Source organism: Haliaeetus leucocephalus, unplaced genomic scaffold (genome assembly GCF_000737465.1).
Source record: "Haliaeetus leucocephalus isolate CR32 unplaced genomic scaffold, Haliaeetus_leucocephalus-4.0 Scaffold190, whole genome shotgun sequence".
Lineage (NCBI taxonomy): Eukaryota > Metazoa > Chordata > Aves > Accipitriformes > Accipitridae > Haliaeetus > Haliaeetus leucocephalus.
In genome coordinates this window covers 654,391-677,874 of record NW_010972626.1, presented here as the reverse complement: position 1 = coordinate 677,874, position 23,484 = coordinate 654,391, and the positions used below count along the sequence as shown (strand labels likewise).

The window sequence follows — 23,484 nt, the reverse complement described above, 5'->3', positions numbered from 1 at the left end:
TCTCACTGGTTTCTTAAACCAGTGCTGCTGGAGATTTTATTTACCAGCCCTTCCTCCTGGCCGCAGGCAGCGCCACAAAGGAGGAGCAGCCGTGGGTGTCCAGGTCCCTCCCGAAGGAGCTGGGACACAAGACACCTTCGTTTCCTAACAGGAAAGTCTTTTTCAACTTTTTACTGGCCTCACCAATTCTGCAGATTTCAGGTCGAGCGCACGGCTGTGCCACGGTTTCCAGGGGAGCAGGCAGCACCTTGTCCACAAGGCTGCTGCCCACCGTGCTGCTCACCAGGCACGCTGTACATGCATCTGCACGAGCCGTGCACTGCAGCAGCCGGTCGCATTTCATGGCAGCGCGGCTGCCGAGCTGCCAGCTCAGCTCGAGTCCCCGCATCTGCATCCCCTGCCCGCCAGCACATCATTTACCGTCGGCTGTGAACGCCTGGCACTCAAGCTGCCTCCTCTGCCATGGCCGAGGGTACAGCACCAGCTCATTCATAAGCCTCAAGAAATATCGTTGTATGAAAATGTAATGAAAGTTATTCAGCTAATCTACTTTAATAACCCAACTTCGGGGCCTCTCTGTGCTGCAGACAGCATAATCATTTTTAAAATATTAGCTGTCATTTCCGATCAGTCCTAGGGAGGCAGAGGAACTCGGCACACGACTTCATCGGGGCTACTAATTCACCAGCCTCAGCCCTGTAAAAAGAAGTGACACGGCGCTCACAGGGGCACAAGTCTCCTGGGGGCAGGGGGCTGCTCTGCCCCGACCCCCAGGACACTCCAGGGAATTGGGGGTGACACAGGGGACCCCCGGCACTCCCCACCGCAGGACGGATGGCACCGTAGCCGCAGGCAGGGCAAGCTCAGCACTTGCCTCCACAGGATGGGGATCCCGAGGGTTGCCACCTCCCACGGAAGAAAACGCCGCCAGAGTCTGCCAGTTCTGTGCAGCAAGTTTAATTGATCAAGGATGAGTAAAAAGTAACGAAAATGCCAGAAAACTACTTCAGTGTGTACAAAACTCATTGTAGAATATAAAATACTTTAAAAATATTCTGCAGAATCAGATCTGCAAATTTTTCAGTTAAAAAAAGATTCCAATGTGCCTAAAACATAGTAACGCTTAACAAAAATAAAGACATCCTGCGGTCACCACGCACGGCAACAAATACATTCGCTCTCCCCGATTCGTGCAGATGGAGCCGCGTGGCACCACCGATGCTGACGGCAATGCCCGGGCATCCCGGCGGACAGCGAGACCTCCCGGCTTGGTGAGGTGCTGACTGCGAGGGGATGGGGCTCACAACCCCCCGTCGGGGAGACGGGGCATTCCCGAGGCGGCACTGCCGGGGGAGCGGCGGTGGCGGCCAGCACAGAGACCAGCCGCTTTGCCGCGGCGGGGTTGCAGCCTCACTGGTAGACGACCTTCACGCAGAAGGTTTCCTCATTCTTGTCCTCATGGTCGTTGATGTGAATCAGGATCTCCTCCTCGCCCGCGCCCTGGCTCGGGGCAAAGCGCAAGCCGATGGTGTACACCTCGCCACCGGCGACCTGCGGGAAAACGGGTGGGAGGAGAGGCGGCGGGACCCGGCAAGGACCCCTCGACCTGCCCATCCTCCCCGGGCTAGCACGGCCCTCCTGCGGCAGCACAGCCTGCATCCCTACACCGAGCATCACTCCGCGCATCATGGTGTCCAGCTGGATGAGGGCGGGGGTCTGACAAGGGGGGAGGACCGGCGGCAGGAGGACGTACCTCAAAGGAGTCCTCCTTGAACTGCAGGAGGTCGGGCCGGTTGGTGTACAAGAAGTAGAGCCTGGGCGAGGGGTAGGGGTTGGTGTAGGTGATGCGCTTGTTGCAGCCTCTCCCACCTCCCACGGGCAGCGAGATCTCGAACGCCTGCGGGTTGAGCACAAGCCGTGGCAGTAGGTGGCACAGACCGCGGGACGGGCGGAGGGAACGACAGGCGCTCCCCCAAACCGACTACAGAGAAATGCCTCCTGCACCCACGCGCCGTGGGAGCCATTTCAGGGGCACATTGCCTTACGTCCCCTCCTCTCCCCTTCTACGCCTTACGCTTGATCTCTGCCAGCAGATATAAAGAAGCCACCTTTGAGCAAAAGCATCCTCCTCGCGCCGCCGCTGGCACCGGCGCGGCAGCCGAAGTAATTACGAGCCCGAATGACCGAGGGCCAGGGGAGCAGCTGGGACCGGCCAGCTCGTCCTCCAGCTAATTAATGGACGTCCACAGGGAGAGCCATGGCGCTCGCTCAGGTAACGCCCCGTGGCACCGAAGGCGGGCTGGCACTTGGCAGGATGCCGAGGCATCGGTTTAAACGCCGATCCGAACTTCCCCCGGCACCGAGGGTTTTGGGAAAACGTTTTTAAAAGGAACACATTAGCCAGAAAATCTAATTTTCTATCTTTCAGGCAAGGCCTCTGCCAGCACAGTGCTAATAGAAAGCAGCATGCTGTAGCTTTAATTTCACAACCGGGGATACTTCAGAGTTGACACTCCTCAGCATGGGACTGCCTTCGAAACCACCTGAAAGACGTTTTACCGCAGTCTGCAGCGAGATTATTTGAGCACCCGAGGATGAAACGTGCGCTCAGGGTGGCAAGCACCAAAAAACCCGTAGATGTAAAGAGAGGAAGAAGCAGGAGATGGCCCCGGGTTATTGGCCAGACTGCAACCGCCGGTCCGGTGCCGTCACCGCGTTTTTCTGGTGCAAGAGCCGCCGTACCTTGGAGATGAGGGGCTGCCTGCAGGACAGGCAGAGCAGCCAGGAGGACACCAGCTGGTGGGACTCCACGTCCACCAGGTTGAGGTAGATGAACCTGCTGCCGGCCCGCCGGGGTCTCACGCCGAGGTACAGGTCCTGGATGCCGTTGGCAGGGAGAAGGAAGGCGCCGTCCGGATCCACCTGCGGAAACCAACACCGGGAGCTGTGGCCGCCCGCGGCAGCCTATCGCACCTCCGCGACGTCCAGCTTGGAGTACAAACTAGACCTGATGATTGCTCTTAAAGACCTGTGCACCTACACCACCACTACCGAATCCCACCCACGTGAATACGCCGGGACCGGCTTCGTGTCGGGAAGGATAAGAGCCGCTCGGGGACAGCCAGCTCTCCCCAGCCCCGGGACTCCTTCCCCTCGCAGGCTTTGCCCAGGGAGACTTTTGCTTTTGTTTACGGGACAGCGATGGAGTTTTTGTGCCTTTCGTTATTGACATTCGCAATTACGGCCAAACGGATTCTAAAGAAACTGTTAGTCTTCAGATGGTCTTATTAACGCAGATAATTTGCCCTCTGGGGTTTCGTGCCGATGATCCTACACATGACAGCTCTAATCAAAAGATAATTATCGCAAACACTTTAGGGCTGCCTTTCCCGTTCCGGAGGGGATTTCACCAGGCTGGTCCAGGCCAGCCCCTCGCTTGCCACAGACCCGAGCCCACCCGCGGCGGGGGTTACCTCCAGCTCCTGGGGGTGGGAGGTGAACGCCTGCACCCTCCGCGGGGCCGGGGTGCCCCGCAGCAGCAGGGAGAGGCGGGAGAGCTGCCCAGCCGTGCAGCTGACATCCAGGCGCTGCAGCGAGTGCAGGTAGAACTGCCAGATCTGGACGGGTGCTGCCAGCCAGGCATCCCTGCAGCAGACAGACGGACAGGGCTCGCTGACAGCTTCTGCTAAGGAACCCGTATCAGTCCCACCCGTTCCCAGAGCATCATCCGACGCAGAGATAGCCTGGCTGGCTCAAAAGGCATTAGCTTGCACAGCGGGGATGCTCTGGCCGGGGCTTATTTAGAGGAAAAGAAAACCATGTAAAACCCTAAGCTGCAAAAGTTTTGGGAAGCCTCCTGCCCAGCTTTCTGCTGCTCAGCAAAGCCGGCTGGGCTCGGGAAGCCGCAAGCAAGGAAAGGGCAGCGTGAGCTCCCCTCCTGCCCTGCCACCACTCGGGGCTAGTGTTTCTCACTTTTTGGGGTCCTGCTACTTACGTATAAATAGCAACAAAGAACTTTTTGATCTGCGGGCTTGGTCCTCCGGCTACTTTTAAGAAGATGTCCTGCGGCTCCCCGGGCCCCTGCGTGCAAAAATCAGAGCATCGTTCCAACGGTTAACCTCGCGATCAAACCAGCTAATGAGGACTCCAGGGTTTCCTTCCCATTAACGGAAAAACCCGCCACCGACCCACTTACGAAAGCAGATGCTTTCAGCATCTAGTTAAACTATGTTATTAAGTTATTATACAGCTTGGCTGAGCTCTTCCAGTATTTTTAATTACAAAAGAGGACACAAACGACTATCGCATTCCAGGTCCGCATCTGTAATCAAATTTTGGCACATTTTCCCCAAGTTTTCTAACAAGCCGTAATCTAATTATCATACTAACGCGTTTCTGCAACGGCAATTAGCAACGACCCCTCATCGCCATCTGCACGTATGGGCTCAAGTTTATTTTTCCTTTCTACCTCCCCCAGCTGCAGAGCAAGCCCAGGAAACTCGTGCGGGGCATTGCAAAGCAAGGGCTGCGCTTGGGGAGGGACGCAGAGCGACGGCTAAGCTTAGCCTAAGGAGCACCTTGGTCCGGCATGGTCCTCCCCACCGCCTCAGCATCACCCAGTGGAGAGATGCTCTGCCGCGCATTCAGAGGATGCGCCGTCCCCCCGCCGCATGACTCCAGCGGCTGTGGAGACCCCGAGCAGTGGGGAAGGTCTATCCCACACCCGACAAAAGGCTGCTTTTCCCCAGCATCTTAATCATCTGGTATTTGCTCAAAAGAACAAGCCAGTACAGGCTGCCGCAGGATGTGGTAAGGGGCAATATTCAGCTTCCACCACAAAAGCCATGTGGCTCCTTTTAATTGGAGCAATAATAAAGGGCAATTCCAGCTTCATCACTGCCAGCGTTTCGCTACCACGGGCTGATACACAGGGATGCTCCGTGCGTGCGAGGCATTTCACCGCCGCCGAAAACCCCCAGCAGAAGGACACAAAGGACAGACCGATGCCAAAACGTAACCAGTACCATGTTTTTGGTTTCGCAAATGATGTCAGGGTCGCTGCAGCGAACAAACATCTCGGGCTCCCCCCCGGGCATCCCCACTGGCGCACCTGCAGAGGAGAGAGACCGAGGTGAAACCGTATTCAGCGTTTTCTGCGCTTGTGCTTGCTACCCTGCACCCCACGCAGCCGCAGCCCAGAATCCCTTATGCAGGGCTACCAGCAAACTACATGGGCATACTGGTGCAGGGAATTAAACATAAAATGAATGCAGGCAAGCGGATGAAGAGCGAGCAGGGAGCCCAAGGCTGTGAAAGGGCGAGGAAGCAGAGACGAGCTCTCTGGATGCCAACCGCACCTCCAGGGAGGCCCCAATGAACCCTGGACGCTGGCTAACGAGGAAGAGCCCGAGCCCCAACCGCGGGCTCACCGGGGAGCGTGTGCCAGGGAGGCAGCCGAATGGTCTTCTTTAGGAAGGTGAGCTCCGGGTGGTAGAATCGGAAGGTCTGGTCCACCACGTGGGGCTGCGGCTCCACCTTCACCCGCAGGATCGCGATGGGCTTCCCCCCACTCACCTGGAAGGAGACCTGTCCCGGGCGACCAGTGGGAGAGGGACGGAGTTTTGCAAAAGTGATGCTTCTCCTCCCGCGCGGCCCCTCGAGCGGCGTTTTCGCCCGGTTCCCTCACCTGGATGTGCTTTGTCTGCCCGGCCCTGCTCTTCCCCAGGGAGCGGGTGGCTGCGTCGGTGCCGGCGCCCAGCCCTGCCGGCCCCTGTGGGGTGCAAGAGCCGGTTGCCTGGGGATGCAGCACCGCTATGGCTGCACGGTGCTCCCCATGGCGGTACCACCCTGCCCTGCAGAGGCAAACACAGCCGAGGAAAATGCTTCCTACCGGGAACAGCTCAAAACGGGGGCTTGCACCTACCTGCGCCACAACGACGGCGGGGTCCGCGGAGAAGGTCTGGTATTTGAAGGGGATGCGGACGGTCTCCTTGGGGCGCAGGTAGACCTGAGGCCTGAGGTCGTCACGGAGGTGGAACATCTCCTCCTCCACCGGCGTAACGCTCTTGGTCAGCTCCTTGAAGTGGCGCCACTCCCTCGGGTCCAGTATGACGCTGGGGGAGCGAGCGGCAGAGGTGCTGGTGAGGACTGGTCGGGAGCCAGTGCCACCCTGGCATCTCCCCAGGCACGCGGGGGTGACCCTGCTTCGGCCCCCACCTGAGCTCGGGGTGGTCGACCTCGATGGTCACGGTGTGCTGGACGCCGTAGGGGTTCTTCAGGGCGAACTCGAAGAACTCGGCCGTCCCCAGCACGGCATGCACGGTGTGGGTGGCGGTGATGGCCTGGCTGAGCATCCGGGAGATGCTCTCGCCCTTGACGCGCTCCCGGTAGGCATCGATGATCTGCAGGTCCCGCAGGTGCCGGGCACGCTGCTCCTGCCAGCCCTGCCGCGAGGGAGGGGACCGTAAGCCCAGAGCCACCACCGCATCCCCGTCCCCCGGCACCCCTCTCCTCACCGAGAGCTGGGGCGTCCTCCCGCCGCCGGCGTCCTCCTGCTGCCGCACCAGCGCCATGCGCCGCAGCTTGCGCCGGCGGGCAGCCGTGGCCTCGCCGGGGACAGCCGGGGGGGCCAGCCTCGCCTCCGGCCGGCGGACGCACAGCGCGGCCGCCAGCTCGCCGTCCACCTCCGCCAGCCTCCGCGCCCGCGACACCCGCCCGCCTGTGGGGAGAGAACACCGAGGCGCCGACAAGGGACCCCCAATTAGCGTGGCCCTGAGGGACCCCCCCCACGATGCCGCCAGGCCGGCAAGGGGAGCGCCGGAGGGGGCAGCAACCCCGCGGCTGGGGGCACGGCGGCAGAGACACCGCCAACCCGAACCCACGCCAGGGGGATGGGCCGAGCCCCAGCCCGGCAGGACTCACCGACGGCGGCCTTCAGGGAGATCCAGCTGCCGGCTGGGATGCTGCCAGCGCCATCCGGCGCAGGCACGACGCGGGAGCGGGACGGCGGCTGCCCCGGGGTCTCCTCGCATGGGTGACCTGCCACGAGCAGAGACGAGAGTGAGCAGAAACCATCTGTTTTTCATCATTAAAAAATCTACTACAAATTTTTATTCTCGCGGCAGCGCTTTATAGACAATTTTTTAAAAAGCAGGAGCAACTATCTGGTTGCTAACAACTCTCTGCGAGCCCTACGGCACTCCCTCCAGAGCCTAGTGCTGCTACCACCATACAGCCGTCTGCCAGGAGACGGAGCAGCATCAAAAGCACAGTGCCATACTGAGTGAGTCACCACCAAGTCCCTCACCAGCTCCGGTTTTCCTTTCTGTGTTCCCCATCCTCAGGCTGCAGCCCCGCTCCTGCTGCCATCCACACTCCCGCAAAGGTTATGCCAAGCGGAGCTGGATGAGGCTCTAAACCCGCTGGGTATTTACCCGGCCTACAAATCCCGTCCCCATCCTTCGGGCAGGCGCACCAAGCTTTTCAATACTGTTTTTAACAACAGTATTTTGAAATTCAAACAAAGAGGACGGGGAAAAAAACAATCAAAGGGCGGCTGTTGTCCTGGTGCAGCATCTCTCCCTCTTTTGCGAGGTGCGAGTTAAACCTCTCCCTGGGTTGTGAATCTGATTCTCCTTCCCAGGAGCTTATCGTCCCTTTGCAGGCAAAGTATGGAAATGACGATTTGAGATATCTTATAATGGAGCTAATCTTCCTTCTGAAGATAAGATTTTAAAACCTGGAGTCACTGCACATTTCTAGGATGGGGAATTAAATACATAAAATAAAAGCAGCCAGCGGGTTTTGGGAAGAATAACATTCTTACAAGTGTGGTTTTCGTTGAGGTACAGCCCTGTGCATCTCTCCCACAGCCCCGTGCTGTTTGCTAGCACCTAACCGCACGGCGCTGCCGTCCCCGCACCGCCGGCCTCCCCGCTGCCTTCTGCCGGCGTTTGCAGCCAAGGAGGAACCGCAAGCACAACCAGGAGCCACACGGCTCCACTCGCAGCCCAGCGGCACCCGGAGCCGAGCCGCGCTGGTGCCAGGACGGGGGCTCTGACCAGCACCGGGGGTACCCGGCGAGGCGTGTGTGCCACAAGGGTGCCGGTGCCAGCACCCAAGGCTGTCGGCTACTCTCTTACCGACATTGGCTAGGCAGAGGTGGAGGCGGCCCCTCACCGCCACGCGGACGCCGAGGGGCCGCAGGGCGCCGTGCCGCAGTGCCTCCCGGCCCATCACCGTCACGTCTGGCTCGTACTCGGTTGTGGCCACCTCCAGCTCATGGTGGGTCCTGACGGCCGCCCGGCCCTGGCGCAGCAGGGGCTGGGGACAAGGCAAGGACCGGTGAGGGGTAAGGACGTCTCTGGATGTCCTAGGTCTGGGGAGGGTTTAGCCCTAGAATACTGCAGGATTGCCAGGGCAGTGGAAGAAAGTTAACGTTTTGCCACCACTTTTGAGAAAAAGATGACAAATCCCACAATTAGGGGCTTATCGGGCTGGCATCGGTCTCGGTTACACAGAGGGGCTGCGAGCAACTCGGTTACTAAAGAGGCAATCTCAACGTGGGACCAAAAGAAAAGTCAGGCTCTTCCTTAACATTCCTGCCTGCTAAGCAGGGGGTCTCCTGCATCGTTAGCAGTCCTGAGGGCTTAAGGGGAAAGACCTTCAATTTCACCGATACCTCCAGTTTAACAGCAGCAGACCCAACCAGGAGCAGGGAGTCTCCGTCCCAGACGTCAATCTGGAGGCTGTGCTCGGCCAGGTACCGCACAAACCAGAGCTGCTCCCCGGGTCGCAGGAAAGCGGGATCCACCATGTACTTCAGCTGCAAGCCCGGCGGTCCTGCGAGACACGCGGCATCGTCATGGAAATGGAGCTTCTGCCGACAGCAGCACATCAGCCAGGACGGGGACACTCTTCTGCTCTGGAGAAGCCTGCCCACTCACATCCCTGCTCTCCTCCACTCAATGAACCCATCGGTCAACTAGTAAGGTCCAAGGTCCGCCGGGACTGCACCCGCCCCCCAGAAGCACTCAGTCTGTACAGACCCCCCTCCATTTCCATTAACAGCTCCATGTGGAAAAGGAGCTTCCCCAGCCACAAGTGCTTGGTGTCTCTCAGGACCAGAACTTAATAAGGCACAGAAAGAAACAAAGAGCATTCAGCTAGGAGGATCAGAGCCGCTCGCTCTGGGCACTGCGCTCTCACGTGCCGCCTTTCTTTTCAAAGGCGCTTAGCTGCAGCGGCAGCTGGCAGCCTCGACGTGCAAATTGTGCCACCAACACTTCCCGGCGTTCTACTTCAAATGTTGGACATTTTGAACGTTTTTCATGATGTGCCATGCAAACTAGCGGAGGCTGGCTATCAAAGCAGACGCCAGCCCGTTCCTCAGCCCACAGGCAAGCCCAAAACTGACTGATGGGAGAGGAGCGGCCGCACGAGGATGCTAAAACCGGAGCTCACCGGTGCCAAGGGTCCCGTCCTTGTTCACCCGGATAAGGAGCTGCGCCGGCACAGCCGCCAGCCCTGCATCCGTGCTGACCAGCTGCAGCCGCGGCGTGGTGACGGGCGGGAAACGGTAGAACTGGAAGGTGAGGAAGATGGTCCTCGGCCACGTCCCCTCCACACCATCCTGGGCATCCCTTCAGGGAGAGAGAGGGGTTTGGGTTAGCTCATGGCGCGGCGCTGCCTCGCCATCACGAGCAACTAGTGCGTTTGGCACGCACTGAAAGGCAGAAGAACAAGAGAAGATCGGCAGCATCACAAGTATTTGGACTTCTCTGAAGACAGCGGGCATATGGTTTGCCTTGGCTTTCCAAAAAGCTTCACAATTCCAGCTGTCCTCCGCCATATGCTGTGACAGAGGAGCCCAGCAAAGGCAGCGTTTTACCTTCACAGAGCAGACTGCCGTCCACAGAAAAAACACAAGTGGGGCCTTATCCAGCCAAAGCCACCCCCACGGGTGCCAACTTTCTCAACTCCATATGCATTTATGGAGAAACCCTGCATTAACTAGCTTTTACATCACATTGTGGCTAATGGATACAATAAAAAAAATTGGAACGTGATTTAAGAGTGCCCGGAAAGGACAAGAGCATCATCGTAAAACCCTCCGGGGCTTTGCCTCCACGGCAGGCGCTGGGGGAAGCAGCACCTTTGCAAGGACTTCTCCCTCTCAAGCAGGGAAGCGGGTTGGGGGGGATTTTGGTAAAGGACTCTCCCCCAGGAGGCCCCCGGGATCTGCCTGCAGAAGGTACCACGAAGAGCTGCCATCCCACCTGCCGAAAGCCAGGAACTGCAGGATTATTTCGTTGCCTTGCAGAGGGTCGGCTTCCTCCAGCCGCAGGCTGAAACTCGCCGGGTCCACCGGCTCCGAGATTTCCACCGGTACCTGGTTGTGGTCCAGGATCTCCGGGAAGCCGGCGGCGTGCAGTCGCGCCAGGGAGGCACGGGAGAGCAGGGTGCGGGAACTGACAAGAGAAACGGGGGTGAACCGCACAGAATCAGCCGCGGGGGACCCCTGCGGGCCGGGCGATGGGGACACAGGAGCCCAGGGAAGGGCAGCCGAGCATCACCTGCCTGCCTGCAGCCCCACGGCAGCGATGGGCACCTGCAGCGGGGTGAAGGGCAGCGCCCGCAGCTGGTCGCCGGCACGGGGCTCCGGGTCTGGCAAGCCGAGGTCAGCCTCCAGGTGAGTGATCCCCCCCTCCTGCCAAGAGCCGCGGCCGCGCCGCGCCGGGGACTGGCCCCTGCTCCGCGCCGGGACCGACAGCTGGGACGCCGACAGCTGGTGGGAGAGCGGCAAGCCTCAGCGCCCGCGGCCCCACGCTGGGGGAGAAGCCCCCCCAAGGCGGGCTGCCCTGCGGGGACCCCGGCGTCGAGGCGGGCCAGCGGCCCTTCCCTGCTGAAGTGGCTCAGATGCCACGTGCTCCAGCATCGCCGCTCTGCCGAGAAGCGGCGCGGCACCTCTGCTTCTTATTTAGCTGCTGCACTTTCCCTGGCAAGGGGAGGGATGGGAAAATGCAGCAGGAAGATCAAACCGCTTAATGCGGTCTTATGAAGCGTTTTATTTCATCAAAAATATTTGTGTGCCTTGATCCTTGAATCAAGATATAAAAAAAGCATAAAGAGGGATCTCGGTATTCATAGCTCTCCTTAAATCCCAGTAGCTCCGCACGAAGAAACTGTGCGTCACTGTCAGCGTGTACCAGGGACAACAGTACTCAGCAAATCTGGGCTGTCAAAAACCAGAGCTGCCCTTACAAATACATTTGGGGTGTGAGAAGAGCTGAGGGACTCTCGCCCAGCACGTTATAGGCAGGGTCCCTTTTGCTGCCTCGGAGGAGGTGGGTTTGAGCAGGACGCTCGGCGCCTCTTGGCCGCAGCAGCCAGGAAAACCGGCAGAGGATGCGACCGGGAGCACATCCTCAGCGCGTGGGTCGTCCCCCGGGAACGCCGCTGCCTGCCACCCGCGTCCACGGCACTTACCCCCGGTCCCCGCGGGGAGGCCGCCATTCGCAGCGGGGCCTGCGGACCTGCGGAGAGGGACGGGAGAGATGCTGTAGCGGAGCCGTCGCCCCAGGCCCTGCCACTGCGTCTGTGACCTTCGCCAGTGAGCCCCCTCCAACCTCCCGCCAGCCCTTTTAAATTTGGGGGGTGAAACCAGCTCAGTGAGGTGGCTTACCATCTCTCAACCACTTATTTGACTTATTTTTCCAATACGACTGTTGCCTGGCAGGGGGGAAACATAGCACGTCTCCAGATCCAACCGTTATTTTGCTGGAATTAGGCTAACTCTGCCGCAAAAGGCAGCTCCTCCATCCCCAGACAGTGCCGCGGTTCCCTCCGGCCATCCGGCGCTGCCTAAGTGGGATGCTTAATGAGATGTGAAAGTTTTAGGATACTTAAGGTTTTCGTCGCTCCTCTGTTATTTCTTGTCACTCCCTTCATCTATTCGTGCGTTCGTGCCCTGAAACGGTACGAGCTTTATCGTGTTTATATTTGGCTGCTCGGCTCGCGCGCCGGCACAGCTGAGCTCGCTGTGCCGCTGAGCCGCGGGTCCTTCAGAGCAGAGCAGTCCAGGGGCATAGATGTTCTATCTCTGCATCCACGTGATGCTGAGACCTTATTTTGCTTTCACCACCACACATATTCTGGCTATTTCGTGCTGACTGCTGTGCAAAGCAAACCACCCTGTTTCCCTTACGTCTACAACATTGTTTTCTTTCAGTTAGGATGGCTTTGGCCAGTGTTAAGGAGATGATGGACGGATCCATCAGCACCACCGGCAGCTGAGCTGACAGAAGATGCGCTTGGCCTCCGCTGGCCAAAAGGGCCAGCTGGTGGCGTGTTTTCCAACGGAGCTCTACAAGAAGTTAACCAAACACTCATTTCAGCAGCTCGGAGCGCAGGCTTGCTCTCGCGCGTGGCCGCTCACCTCACAGCACGGCTCCAGGACCACCGCTGCACTTCCCAAGCTCTCCCCGTGCCACCAGGCCCCCAGAGCCAGGGAAAGGCCACGCAGCTCATCTCCTAAAATCACCCTGTTGGGGCATCTCCCCTCGCCGGGCACCCTGCCCGCACTCCAGCACGCTCCCTGCAAGCCAGAGCATGCCAGCCCAGTGCCGGGCTGGAAGCTCGCCGTCGGCGCGAGCTGGCTTTTCCCTTCACCGCACTGCAACTCCCTCAACATCCCGGCCGTCGCCAGCTGAAAGGCATCCAGGAGAACCTTTCAAGCAGCGCCAGGAAGGTACCAGCAGCGATGCAGCCACGTCGCAGAGAGCCTAACCCAGCGCAGCATCGCCAGAGCCCTTCATTTCACCCGTGAAGCTTTCCTGCTCCAAAGCCCCTTACACCAGCAAACCCAGCTCCTCGCCGGCAGAAAGCCAGGACTTGCTGCGGCAGAGCCATGGTGCCACTGCCATCTCGTGGAAGGCACAGCAGGTCCAGAGCCAGAGCAGGAACAGGCATCCACCGCGCCAGCTACCGGCTCACCAGAGGAGCTGGATAAGCTCGTAAAATGTATTTAAACACTGTCAGGTATCTGGAGCATCGCACCAAGACCTGCGTGGGCACCGGAGCGGGAGCAGAAGCGACGCTGCAGAGGAAAGGGAAGTTTTGTTTCCCATCAATCATGAAAGGGGGGATTAGACAGAAACAAGCCACAGATGATTTCCAGGAGCCGGGGGCATTGACTCAACTCCGTGCCCAAACTCAAGCCAATGGCAGTTTTCTTTCTGCCTCCAACACACACAGCACTGAAAGCCCGACCACCTGGCACCCCTGCACTATAGACACACAGACAGATAAATGTGAATGTGCACACACGCATACGCAGCCTGGTTTTTCCTGGCTAGACACTGGCACAGCCTGTGCAGGACGATCGAATGTGTGCTGCTGTCACGCTCCTTGAGCAGCAGCAGCACAAGATTATTATTTTTTTCCTCAGCCTATAATTGCCATCTCTCCTGTCCTCACATATGGAGGGATTCAGAGTCCAGAGAGATGAGCAGCAGCACTGGCAGAGAGCAATGCGCTGCTGGTGCAGCCGCTGCACCCATCCAGCTGCTCTGGGTGTTGAGCACCGGAGCCCAAACGCCATCAGCGCACCTGAAACAGGAACAGGCTGGTGCCATGATGGAAATCCTTGGGGATTTTGCACGTGGCTCAGCGCTACTGTCACAGAGGAATTTTGCAAGTTCAAAAGTGAGAGCTGAATTCAACTCGATGGAAACTTGGTTCACTCCAGTAATTCATAAACTAGCTTACTTGGTGAAGACGTGTTTTTTTTCTCCTGAGCAGACACCAGTGCCACACTCTGTATTTTAAATGTCAGCGATCTGGAAAACACTCACTCAGCGATGGCGTAGGAGGCTTCTCCGACTCGTCCTTGTCTTTACGTAGGATCTCCGCAGCAGTTACAAGATGTTCTTCCGAATCAGTGGAAACATAGAATTGGACAGTCCCAGACTCCACGTGCTTCCCCTGAAATTAGAAACGAAATACTTTTAGACAGCGTGCTACACGCAGCCACCCCCGTACCTCCGAGAGATGACTCCCTTGCCCTGCAGTCGGAGAAACGGTGGTGCAAGCCAGAGGCAGAGCTAGCAAGCGGCTGTACTTTAATTTCTGACCAAATACCTCTGTCTTTGCAGAGACACACACACAGCCCCTTGCTAACTCCACCCACCACCACCCGGTATAAGATTTTTACTGAGCAAGTTCTGCAGACACTCATCCGTCCTGGCCCGCAGCAGAGAGCAAACCGTGCAGCTTAGCACCACAGCCATATTTTGGCCACCCCGCCGTGACTCCTTCGCCCCAGCCCTAACCTGCTTTTGCTGATAAACACCTGGGAACGAGGTCTTTCTCTCGTACATGCGCATCTCGGAATAAACCGGCTCAGGTCACAGTGGCCTCCAAGAAATATCGCAATAACTGTGCCGACCAGCTACGTGGCAGCTCAGTCTGCCCGTTTGCCGTCACTGAAGTCAAGCAGCACCAGACACCGAGTGCGCTATCTATCGCCGTAGACGCTCGCTGGCAGGGGCTGGGGGGCTGCCGCCCTCCTCTTCCAAAGCCTCTTCATCCCCTCACAGATTTGCAGAGAGCTCCTCCATCGCCGGGGCACTTACAAAGGTTTTGGCAAAGAGCCTCTCTAACGGCAAGCCCGTCCAAGCACCGGCAGCATCCCCGTGTATTTTGCAGCGCAGAAGCGAGCCCTTACCTGTCGGGAGCTCCTGCCGCTCGTCGGGGTCTGGTAGACCAACGTTTGGCAGGGGCCGCGGCAGGCTCCGCCGCGCAGGGGCAGGACCACCTCCGCCTCGCCGGCACCCAGGACGGGGCTCCAGATGGCCCAGCGCACCGAGCGTATGTCGGCCGTCTCGCCGTGGGCGCTGCCGGGCAGGGCCTGGGTGGGGGACAGGGGGGAGCGTGGTGAGTGCCGAGCACCCCGCCTCGCCGCGGGATGGAGGAGCGGGTGCTGCCAGACAGATGCCAGCTCTCATCTCCCACTGCGCCTTCCCGCACCCAGCTCCGGCATCACAGAAACCGCTCCCCCTCCGCCTGTTCTGGAGACATTCCACTTTCCAGCACCTTATTTCTCTTTCTGCACCCATTTTCTGCCCCCCACCACCAGCCACACCTTTCTGCTCCCATCTTTTTGCAGGCTCTGAGGAGCACCAGGAATGCTTCTCTGATGGAGAGGGACACATCGATCCCAGGGAGGGGATGCAGGATCGCGAGACCTCTCAGTGAAAGAGCACTGAGCTGGCCTGCACGGTTTTGAGGTTTGCTTCTCTTCCCTCTGCCAGCAGCGCCGCAGGCAGAACCGGCACCTTCCTACATGATTTCACCTCCTCAAGGCTGACCACAAACTCACAGCCACAGCTGCCCACAGGCACAAATCCCACTTTCTCCCTGTAAACCCTGTACCACCCTTCCCCACACAGGCACACTGTTTTTTCTTGCATATATCCCATTTACTCAGCCCATCGCTGAGGTTATTCCCCTTCCCGCAGCCTGCAGCTGCAGTACGGTAGGCACCCGTGCTCCAGGTAACTGCACCTCATCCCTTCACCAATTATGCAAGCGACTATACCTCTGTATTATGGATCAGCATAATATAATGCTGATATAATGTAAAAGCATGATATAATGCTTTTCAAACCTAACAGGGTTTTCATCCCTTGTATGTATTTAGCAGACGGGAAAGGCAGCGTAAAGGCTTCCACTTACCCAGGTGCGTCCACAGCCTCCCCTTAAACCGAAGGAGAGGTGCAGAAGCAAACCAAGAGGTCTCTATTTGCGCCCGCAATCGCCCTCGCAGCCTGCTAATTATGGCACAGAGGACAAGGCGATCAGCTCGGCAAGCGGCTTTGGGATTAACTGCTCTGCCCAAGGGTTGCACCGCGGGAACCGGCTCCACCGCCACCCGGCCAGCATTCCCAGCACCCAGCACAGCCAAACAAATAGATCTGCGTCTGGAGCCCCAGGTGTCCGTGGGTCCTCGGGTTTCAGCTTTTTAAAGGAGTTGAACCCCACATATAATCTCCGGCAGCAAGGGTCAGCTTCTCCTCCCCGCCTCAAGAGAAATCCCTCTGGCCTGGCACATGTGTCCCACTTTATAAATACCCATTTCCCCCGCCAAGTTTTGCTCTGGACAGCTCTAACAAGAGAGGACACTTGAGCATTTTCAACGAGCACGATTCGGGCCTCCTAAAGAACTGATGGCCATTGATTCAGCCACACTATGAGCTAATGGCTCCAATAGTAAAGGGGCTCTGGAGGGGACTACGGAAGGGCTCGCTAAGCTGGGTTTAACCTGGGGAAAGGTTAAACTGAAATACGTGTAAATGATTGGTAAGTAGGCGTTAGCGAGCGTGTTCTCTGCAGCCAATACAGAGACTTCTGGCTTTAAGATCCGGAGAACATCAGGCTGAAGCTCCCAGAAAAACACAGCATTCAGAAAAGAAAAAAGAGCGGGAGGGTTAACTTCTTTTTGACATAAATGCTAAATTCTAAAGAAAAGACTTTTTTAAATTAAAAAAACCTGAAATATTCCAAATTAGCTTGCCAGAACACTATGGGACTGCTGCAGGCTACACTTTTCCATATACATATACACAGTGGAGAAATGTAACCACATGTAATTAAAAGGACTCAGTAAGCCATTTGCAGGATATTTTTTGCAGCGCTGCGGAAAGCACCTGGACACTTTGTGGGGCCATTCGCTGGACACTTTGCAGGGCCATTCATTAGGCAGCGCAACCCTGAAATGAGGAGCCCCTGCATCTTGGAGGCACGGGATGGTGAAATGGGAGCAGAGGACAGAGTTACTCAGCAGGGCTCGCTCCCCCAGCGTCAGATCTCCACTCTTTAATAAGGGACAGAGACGAGGCGCACGCACGCTCAGCCCTACCTTCCCGCCGGCTCTCCCCGAGGTGCAGAAGACATACTCCAGCTGGAAGCAGACCCCAAACGCTGGGTGAGGGACCATTTCGCTCAGGTGGATGCGGCTCCTGAGGACCAGGGCTTGACCTGCACCCCTGCACCGGGATGGAGAAGCGGCTGTCAGCAGCACCCGAGGCAGGAGGGAAGCGGCACCGGCAGTGGAGGGTCTCCCCCTTACCTGGCTCCGGAGCTGGGCACCCCCGGGCAGCCAGCCCGCACCACCTCCGCCTCCGGCACCAGCACGGCGACCTGCGGCACCTGGACGAAGCGCAGGCCATTGTGGACGCCGACGTGCAGCCGCCGCTCCCGAACTGCCACCCCGTCGCCGTCCGGCGCAGCGTTAGCCTGCGACAGGTAAGTTTTTCAGCTCGGGCAGCGAGGCGGCACAGGGCGGCACAGCATCCCTCCCTGCACCGCCCGCGGCCAGGAAAATTCAGGCAATCTGTCAGAAGCTCAAAAAACAGGACCCACCCCCCCAGCGGCTGATGGATATTAAAATCGTTCATCTTTATGGCAGAGTTGGCACAAATCTGGCAAATAAAGAAGGACTCGGCCAGCAGTCCTTACTGGGCACCAAGCGCTGCTGTTCCTAAAGAGACATACTCAATGCACTGCACTTTATCTTTGCATTTTCCATAGCAGAGCAAACCCGAATGCTGCTTATTAGCGTCTGGATGTTCAAAACAAAGCCTACACAGAGCACCTGCATGCTAATCCAGCCACAAAGCACGCAAGAGGCTTGCACAGCAAAAAAGAAAAAAAAGCCAAAACAAAAGATTGGAGACTCCAAGCAAAACAAATATGCAAGTGCCATTTATCTGAACCCTTCCACTCTGCCCGTAAACGAAGCGCCGGCATTACTGCTCGTGCACTGTGCCTTCCCCTGCTGTAACTGCATCGGCAGTACCTGAAGTAAACGATCGCTGTTCAGTAAGTCCAGCAGTTCTTCCTCAAATTCCTCCAAGGAAGGGTACAGCCGGACGGACAGCCTCTCCAGATAGCAGGTGACCGGCTTCATCAGCCGGGGTTTCTGCAAGCAGTCACCTGAAGAGACAAGGTGGCGGCCACAGGTCACGCTGCAGCCGGGGGGACGATGCTGGGAACGCAGGCGCACCCGCAGCCAGACCCGAGCCGAAAGCAACACCAGGGAGAGGTCGTGGCCGTGCACAGGCTCTCTGGCCACGGGGCCACCACCTTTATGTGGACGTGGGGTGTTTGCAGAGACGCACAGTGAAACGTTCCTGCTTCACCCAGCTTCCCTGGCACATACACGCCTTGACGCCAGGGAGAGACCCAGAAATACCTAATGCCTTTGGTGTCAATGGCTGCAATCTGTTTACTTAATAAAGCCACCGCCACTGCAGTGCTGAGGTGCCCTGCAGTGCAAGACGCTGGCTCCCCCCTCCTTCTCAGCAGCACTGGGGACTCGGCTGCTTTGGAGACCTTGCTCAGCTTTAACGTCAACAGTTACAACCCCCAAAACGGTTAGCAGTAGGGTTTTTCCGGCAGTAAGCTGAAGAATAATTCTGCTCCAGAATTGAGAGTACTTTTTACCCTCTGAATCTTCAGATCACACAATTTTAATCGCAGCAGCTCAAACAGCAAGGCTGCTACCCACAGGGGAAGATTAACAAGGGCTGAGCGTGCAAGGGCTCGTCCCCCCGAACCTGCCAGACCCCCAGTGATCCCGAGCCCTGCCACCAAGGAGGACGACTTTAAACAAGTTGCAAGGGCTTCTCCTAAGACGCCGCTAAACAACTGTGATTAAACCAACCATCACTTATCCCTAGCAGCTTCCCAGGAGCGAAGCAATTAATGGAAGAACAGACCGAAGCCGTTTTGACATCTTTCAGGATAAGCTATGAACACAAGGGCTGCAGCCCCACTGGCGGAGCGGAGATGCTCTCGCCAAGGGGCAGCACTGCAGAGAACCCATCGGTGCTCCCAGAATCACCATGCCAGCGCCCTGCCTGCCCTGCCCGCAGCCTCCCCAGGGACCTGCTGCCTTCAGCAGGAGCGGCACAGGCAGCAGGGAAAGGGAAGGAGCCCTTACTCGCATCTCCATGCGCTGGCAGCAACCCGGGAATGGTCTGCAGCCCAGACACCAGCAGGTTTTCGGGAAGGAGGTGAAATATCGTCTCCAGGGGCTGGTGGGTCTTCAGGGCATACTGCAGGTGGCTCTTCTCCATCACCATCAGGTATTTGTTCTCTGAAGAAGAGAAAACATCCCAAAATGACCAAAACAGGGTAGGAGACACAGCTTCGCAGCACCACTGTTGAAGAAATCATTATCCACGAACGCACATGTTGGGAGCAAAGGAAAACCTGGGTTTGCCCGGCCAGGCTTTTCCCGGCTGGCAGTAAGGCATGTCCACTTAGCACTACCAGGGCACGGACCACAAATCGCATCGACCGGACACACACGATACTCATTTGGATAAGAGAGGCTGCCAAGAAAGGAGTGAGACGCAATGTCTTGGAGCTGCTTACTTTCCATGGGGTCCTGGAAGCGCGGGTGCAGTAAGGCACGCGGCGTCCCATGGTACAGCTTCAGTCTGAAAGCAAAGAGCACAGGCGCAGTGGTTAGTAAATCCACCCTGAAGCCCATCTTCGTCTTCCACAATGCCTCCGCTCAACAGTAAGAAATCACCTTCCTGCTCTGCACCCGTGGTAAAAACCCTGTCCTTTATGGAAAGGACAGGCATCACTTACAAACCCATTGCTGCTTCCCCAGCCATGAAGAATTCCAGGTTTCTAAACACTGGCTTTGTTTCTGCAGCCCCAGGACCACTCTTTCTCCCCCCCCGAAGCAGCCGTGCACATTGCCACCCCAATTCCCGGCATGCCCCATCACGCGGCGGCGGGCGGACCTACGCTCTGTCCTCAGCGGCCGGATCCGTCGCCTCCGACCCGCTGCCAAAGAGGGGGATGAGTCCAAAGCCACAGGAGAGATGCCGAGAGCCCCCGTCCCCTTTCCCGGCCGTCGCCACCACTTCCACGACGGCGGCGATGCCGGGGTGGTTCAAGGAGGTGTGGAAGTAAACGGTCTGAGACAGGAAAAGGAGAGAGAAAGGGTATTTCAGAGGTGGTGGCGGCAGCTGCGGGCAGAGCAATAGCTGTTGCATTTGGACAGCCAGCAGCCCAACCACACCATCCATCAAAACTTCCAGGCAGCAGCTCACGGCAAACGACCTCCAGCACCACTCGGAAATCTCAACCTCCTTAAATCTCAAACATCATTAACTTTTTTTTTTCTTTTTTTTTTTTTTGTTGCTAACACCCATTTTCCACAGGCTGCGGACCCCATAAGAGCAGGGCTTTGATGCGCCCCTGACCTACAGCATCATAGCAAGGCCCACACTGGGAAAGCCAAAGGAGCTGGAAGCCCTCCTGCCGCAGGGCGGGGAGATGGGGGTGGCCCGAACCTGAGGGCAGGAGGGGACGGGACACAGGTCACCTCCCCGGGACAGGATTTAAAGCTAGGTTAATCTTTCTGTTAAAAACTCATTACCACAGTGTCCCAGGGAAAACGTTTACTGTAATCACAGGCTGTCAGGAAGGGATAACGGAGAGAGACATTACCGTGTCAACCCAGGGAAATAAATCGTTATTCTATTATCTTTTATTGCAAAACGTTGAAGTAATGACTGCTGGCTGCAGACCGATGCCTTGCCTTGCAAAGACACGGACAGCCCTTAGCGGATCCCTTGTAAAACCAGGCTTGCTGTTCCTTTTGTGAACGCTAACACCACTTTACGACAGCTCACTCCTCTCCCCTAAACCCTACGAGGACGATGCAGCGCAGGGGTCACCTTAACCCACCACACGTGCGGACCCCGTCCCCTGCCCCCTCCTCCGGTGAAGCTGGCGAAAGTGCAGGCAGCAGCACGTGCAGGCAGAAGCTCAGCGCGTGGCCTGTGCAGGCAGAGGATGCAATGCCCCCGCACGCTGCCAGGTCTCACGAGGCGGCTCTCTAGCAGCCAGCAGCTTCTCCTGCACGAGGAGCAGCGCCTTTCCCCCTTCCCTCACCTTCCACACATCGATTGCCTCTGCACCCGAACTCTTTGCGACGCTGAACTGCTGAGTATCATGAAGTTAAAAGATCCCAGTGCTCAGCTGCAACGCAGGCTGCAAGACCCCGAGCACTGCGGCTGCACCATGAGCGTGCTGGGTGGGCTGCAGGGGATGGGCAATGCAATTCAGCGACTGCAGAGAGGCTGTGAGATGCAGTCCCCTAACACCCCAAAGCTCCTGCCAACTGCTCCCAACCGTACGCCAAACACCCAGGAAGCCTGCGGACATAGGGATGGTGCTTGGAAAGGCATCTGGCGAGGTGGGGAGCGCCACCACATCGCTCTCTCCGCAGCGCGCTCTGCCATAGTTTTTCTGCATCCCCCTTCAAAAAATGAGGGGTTGGCCAGTAATTAAAATACTCAGGGGAGAAATGCACACGTCAGTGCCCCTCAGATACCGCTACCGATTTAAATGAATGAAGGAGCATGGTGCTAATCTGTGCCACACTTCATCTGCAGCACCGGAGGAGGTGGAAATAAAAGGTATGAATTAGAAAATGTGACATCTCAGCTGTCGTCCCCACTATGGGGCAGCGGGATCTCCCCAGTAAGGGGGCACCCTGGTTTGCGGGTATCAGCAGCAGATGGAAGCATGGCTTTGAGTGAGTTAAGTTCCCAGGTAAGGGAAGAAGGCGAGAAGGTGAGAAAAGCGCTGTGTCGTTCCCTTCCTTCCCACTCGTGAAGAAACACTGCTCTCTGCCGCCGGCTCTGAACACAGCAGGCGGCACAGGGTGGCACGCCGCTGCTCCCATGCCATCACACAGCCCTGGGGGTAACCCAAGAGCCCAATTTCCCCATTCCAATAAACCGTGCATAAAACCTTAAGAAGTGGGCTGTGTCTGGGGTGCACCCTGGGCAAAGGATCAGGAAGGGAAAAGGGTTTGCTGCTGCTGTCTGCCTGCGTGCAGGAGAACGAAGCCCCGCAGACGAGGCTCAGCAGCAGACGGATCGACCATGGGCCAGAGCCCGGGCATGCTTCGGACTTGCCGCTTTAAAAGGCTCACGGCTACGGCGTTGCTGATCGCAGGCTCCCAGAGCTCTCCGAGCTCTGCTTCCACAGACTGACGGAGCCAAACCAGCACCAAAGGAGAGCGGCTCCAGGCTGAACTCGAGCAAAGACGGCTTTTCCCTTCACGTATTAAAAACCTCCCTCCTCCGACTTGACTCCTGCAGCTCCAGCCGCCTCCCGGCGGGATCGCCGCCCCTTCCCAGGGGGCTGCCGGCGTTTTCCCAGACCCAGCCAGCACGGCCGCTCCCCCAGCACCCTACCTCGTTGAAAGCCGCCCTGGCCGGGCGCGGCGGGGCGGCACGGGCAGCTCGCCGGCTGCTCCTCCACGTCCTCCCGAAGAAGTGGTGGTACGTGGCATCAAAAAGGGAGAGGCGCAGCTGGTACTCGGCTCCCTGCAAGGCACGACAGGATGGGGACATGCCAGCTCAGCGGCCCCCAACGCTGCAGAAAACACACTTCAGTAAGAGGGGACAAACAATTCCCGTTTTTGAATCGATGCCCAAATCAGGCCAGCGGCCGCGGACAGCTTCGTGCATTGCTGGAGAACCTGTCGGAACGGCAGAGGTTGAACAAGCAAAGCAGAAGCGGGAAAACTGAACGTTAAGCATCTAATAAAGGGGTAGCAGACTTTTAGAGTGCTCCCCGGAGATTTTACTTTAAAAGTGCTCACCTAGATTAAAAACTAACAAAAATTAAAGTGTTTTTAATTAAACACTAACCCAGATTTGCAGGTAAAAACCCCTGGGATTGAGACACGGCTCTGATTTGTGTTTCCGGGAGATTTACAGTTAGTTCCCCCCAAAACAAGTAACCTTGTCTTGAAAACCTCCGCCTTCGTGAGCTCCGGCCGGCAAACACAGCAAATCCCGTCCGGCGGTGGGGAGAAAGCAAGGGCTCAGCGAGAAGACACTGCTGGGCTCTCCGAGTCCCCCCTACCTGGGTGAGGGCAGCCCCTTCCAGGTACTTCAGGACGCAGCGGAAAGCCGTGGAGCCCGGCCGGCGAGTCCGTCTCCGCTGGCAGTGCGGAGGAAGGACGACGTTCCGCAGAAACACCCTTTCCCACTCGCTCATCTTGCTGCCCCGAAGGTCGCCTCTCCCTCCCGGTGTCGGCTAGGGCGAGCACTCGGCTGGAAAACGGAGCCGGGAAACGCGCGCTCCAGCCAACGTGCTCCAAGGCCGTGATGCCACGCGCGCGGACAGCCACGACGGGACGTGCCATAAAGGGGCTCTGGGTTCCCATGGGACGCGCCAGCCTTCCCTGGGAGCGGGCGGCTCGATGGGGCGCAGCTGCAGGGTCCAGCGCAGGTCCCCCCAGGGGGCGGCACCCACCGCTCCTCCCGTACGAGTCGACCCGCGGACATACGTGCGCGCGTGCCCGCAGAGACCCGTACAGGGACGCGCTTCTGCGCACGGACACGGGAAACCCACGGACACGCGGGCACGTGCCCGCAG

The 23,484-nt window shown here is 57.9% G+C and overlaps 1 protein-coding gene across 1 annotated transcript; it reads right to left on the bottom strand.

Moving 5' to 3' along the window:
- Positions 1 to 1,410: 1,410 nt before the first annotated feature.
- On the bottom strand, positions 1,411 to 23,103 carry NPHP4 (nephronophthisis 4). Its single transcript, XM_010565388.1, has 28 exons — positions 22,969 to 23,103; positions 22,293 to 22,424; positions 19,825 to 19,997; positions 19,441 to 19,505; positions 19,004 to 19,159; positions 17,858 to 17,994; positions 17,129 to 17,295; positions 16,919 to 17,045; positions 14,720 to 14,908; positions 13,854 to 13,983; positions 11,488 to 11,534; positions 10,575 to 10,786; positions 10,278 to 10,469; positions 9,463 to 9,641; positions 8,681 to 8,841; positions 8,142 to 8,322; positions 6,922 to 7,038; positions 6,640 to 6,718; positions 6,217 to 6,447; positions 5,924 to 6,113; positions 5,687 to 5,770; positions 5,430 to 5,586; positions 5,025 to 5,110; positions 3,995 to 4,080; positions 3,474 to 3,645; positions 2,743 to 2,922; positions 1,754 to 1,897; positions 1,411 to 1,551 (listed from the first exon to the last, which is right to left on the bottom strand). The coding sequence occupies exons 1-28, from the start codon at positions 23,101 to 23,103 to the stop codon at positions 1,411 to 1,413; spliced, it is 4,050 nt and encodes a 1,349-aa protein (XP_010563690.1).
- Positions 23,104 to 23,484: the final 381 nt, after the last annotated feature.

Excerpts from the sequence above, each read along its gene's own strand:
- NPHP4 (XM_010565388.1), bottom strand. The coding sequence starts at position 23,103 with ATGAGCGAGTGGGAAAGGGTGTTTCTGCGGAACGTCGTCCTTCCTCCG. Across the intron at positions 6,114-6,216 it reads GTCGACCACCCCGAGCTCAG|CGTCATACTGGACCCGAGGG; the intron begins GTGGGGGCCGAA and ends TCGCTCCCCCAG. Across the intron at positions 5,771-5,923 it reads CCGCCGTCGTTGTGGCGCAG|GGGCCGGCAGGGCTGGGCGC; the intron begins GTAGGTGCAAGC and ends TGCACCCCACAG.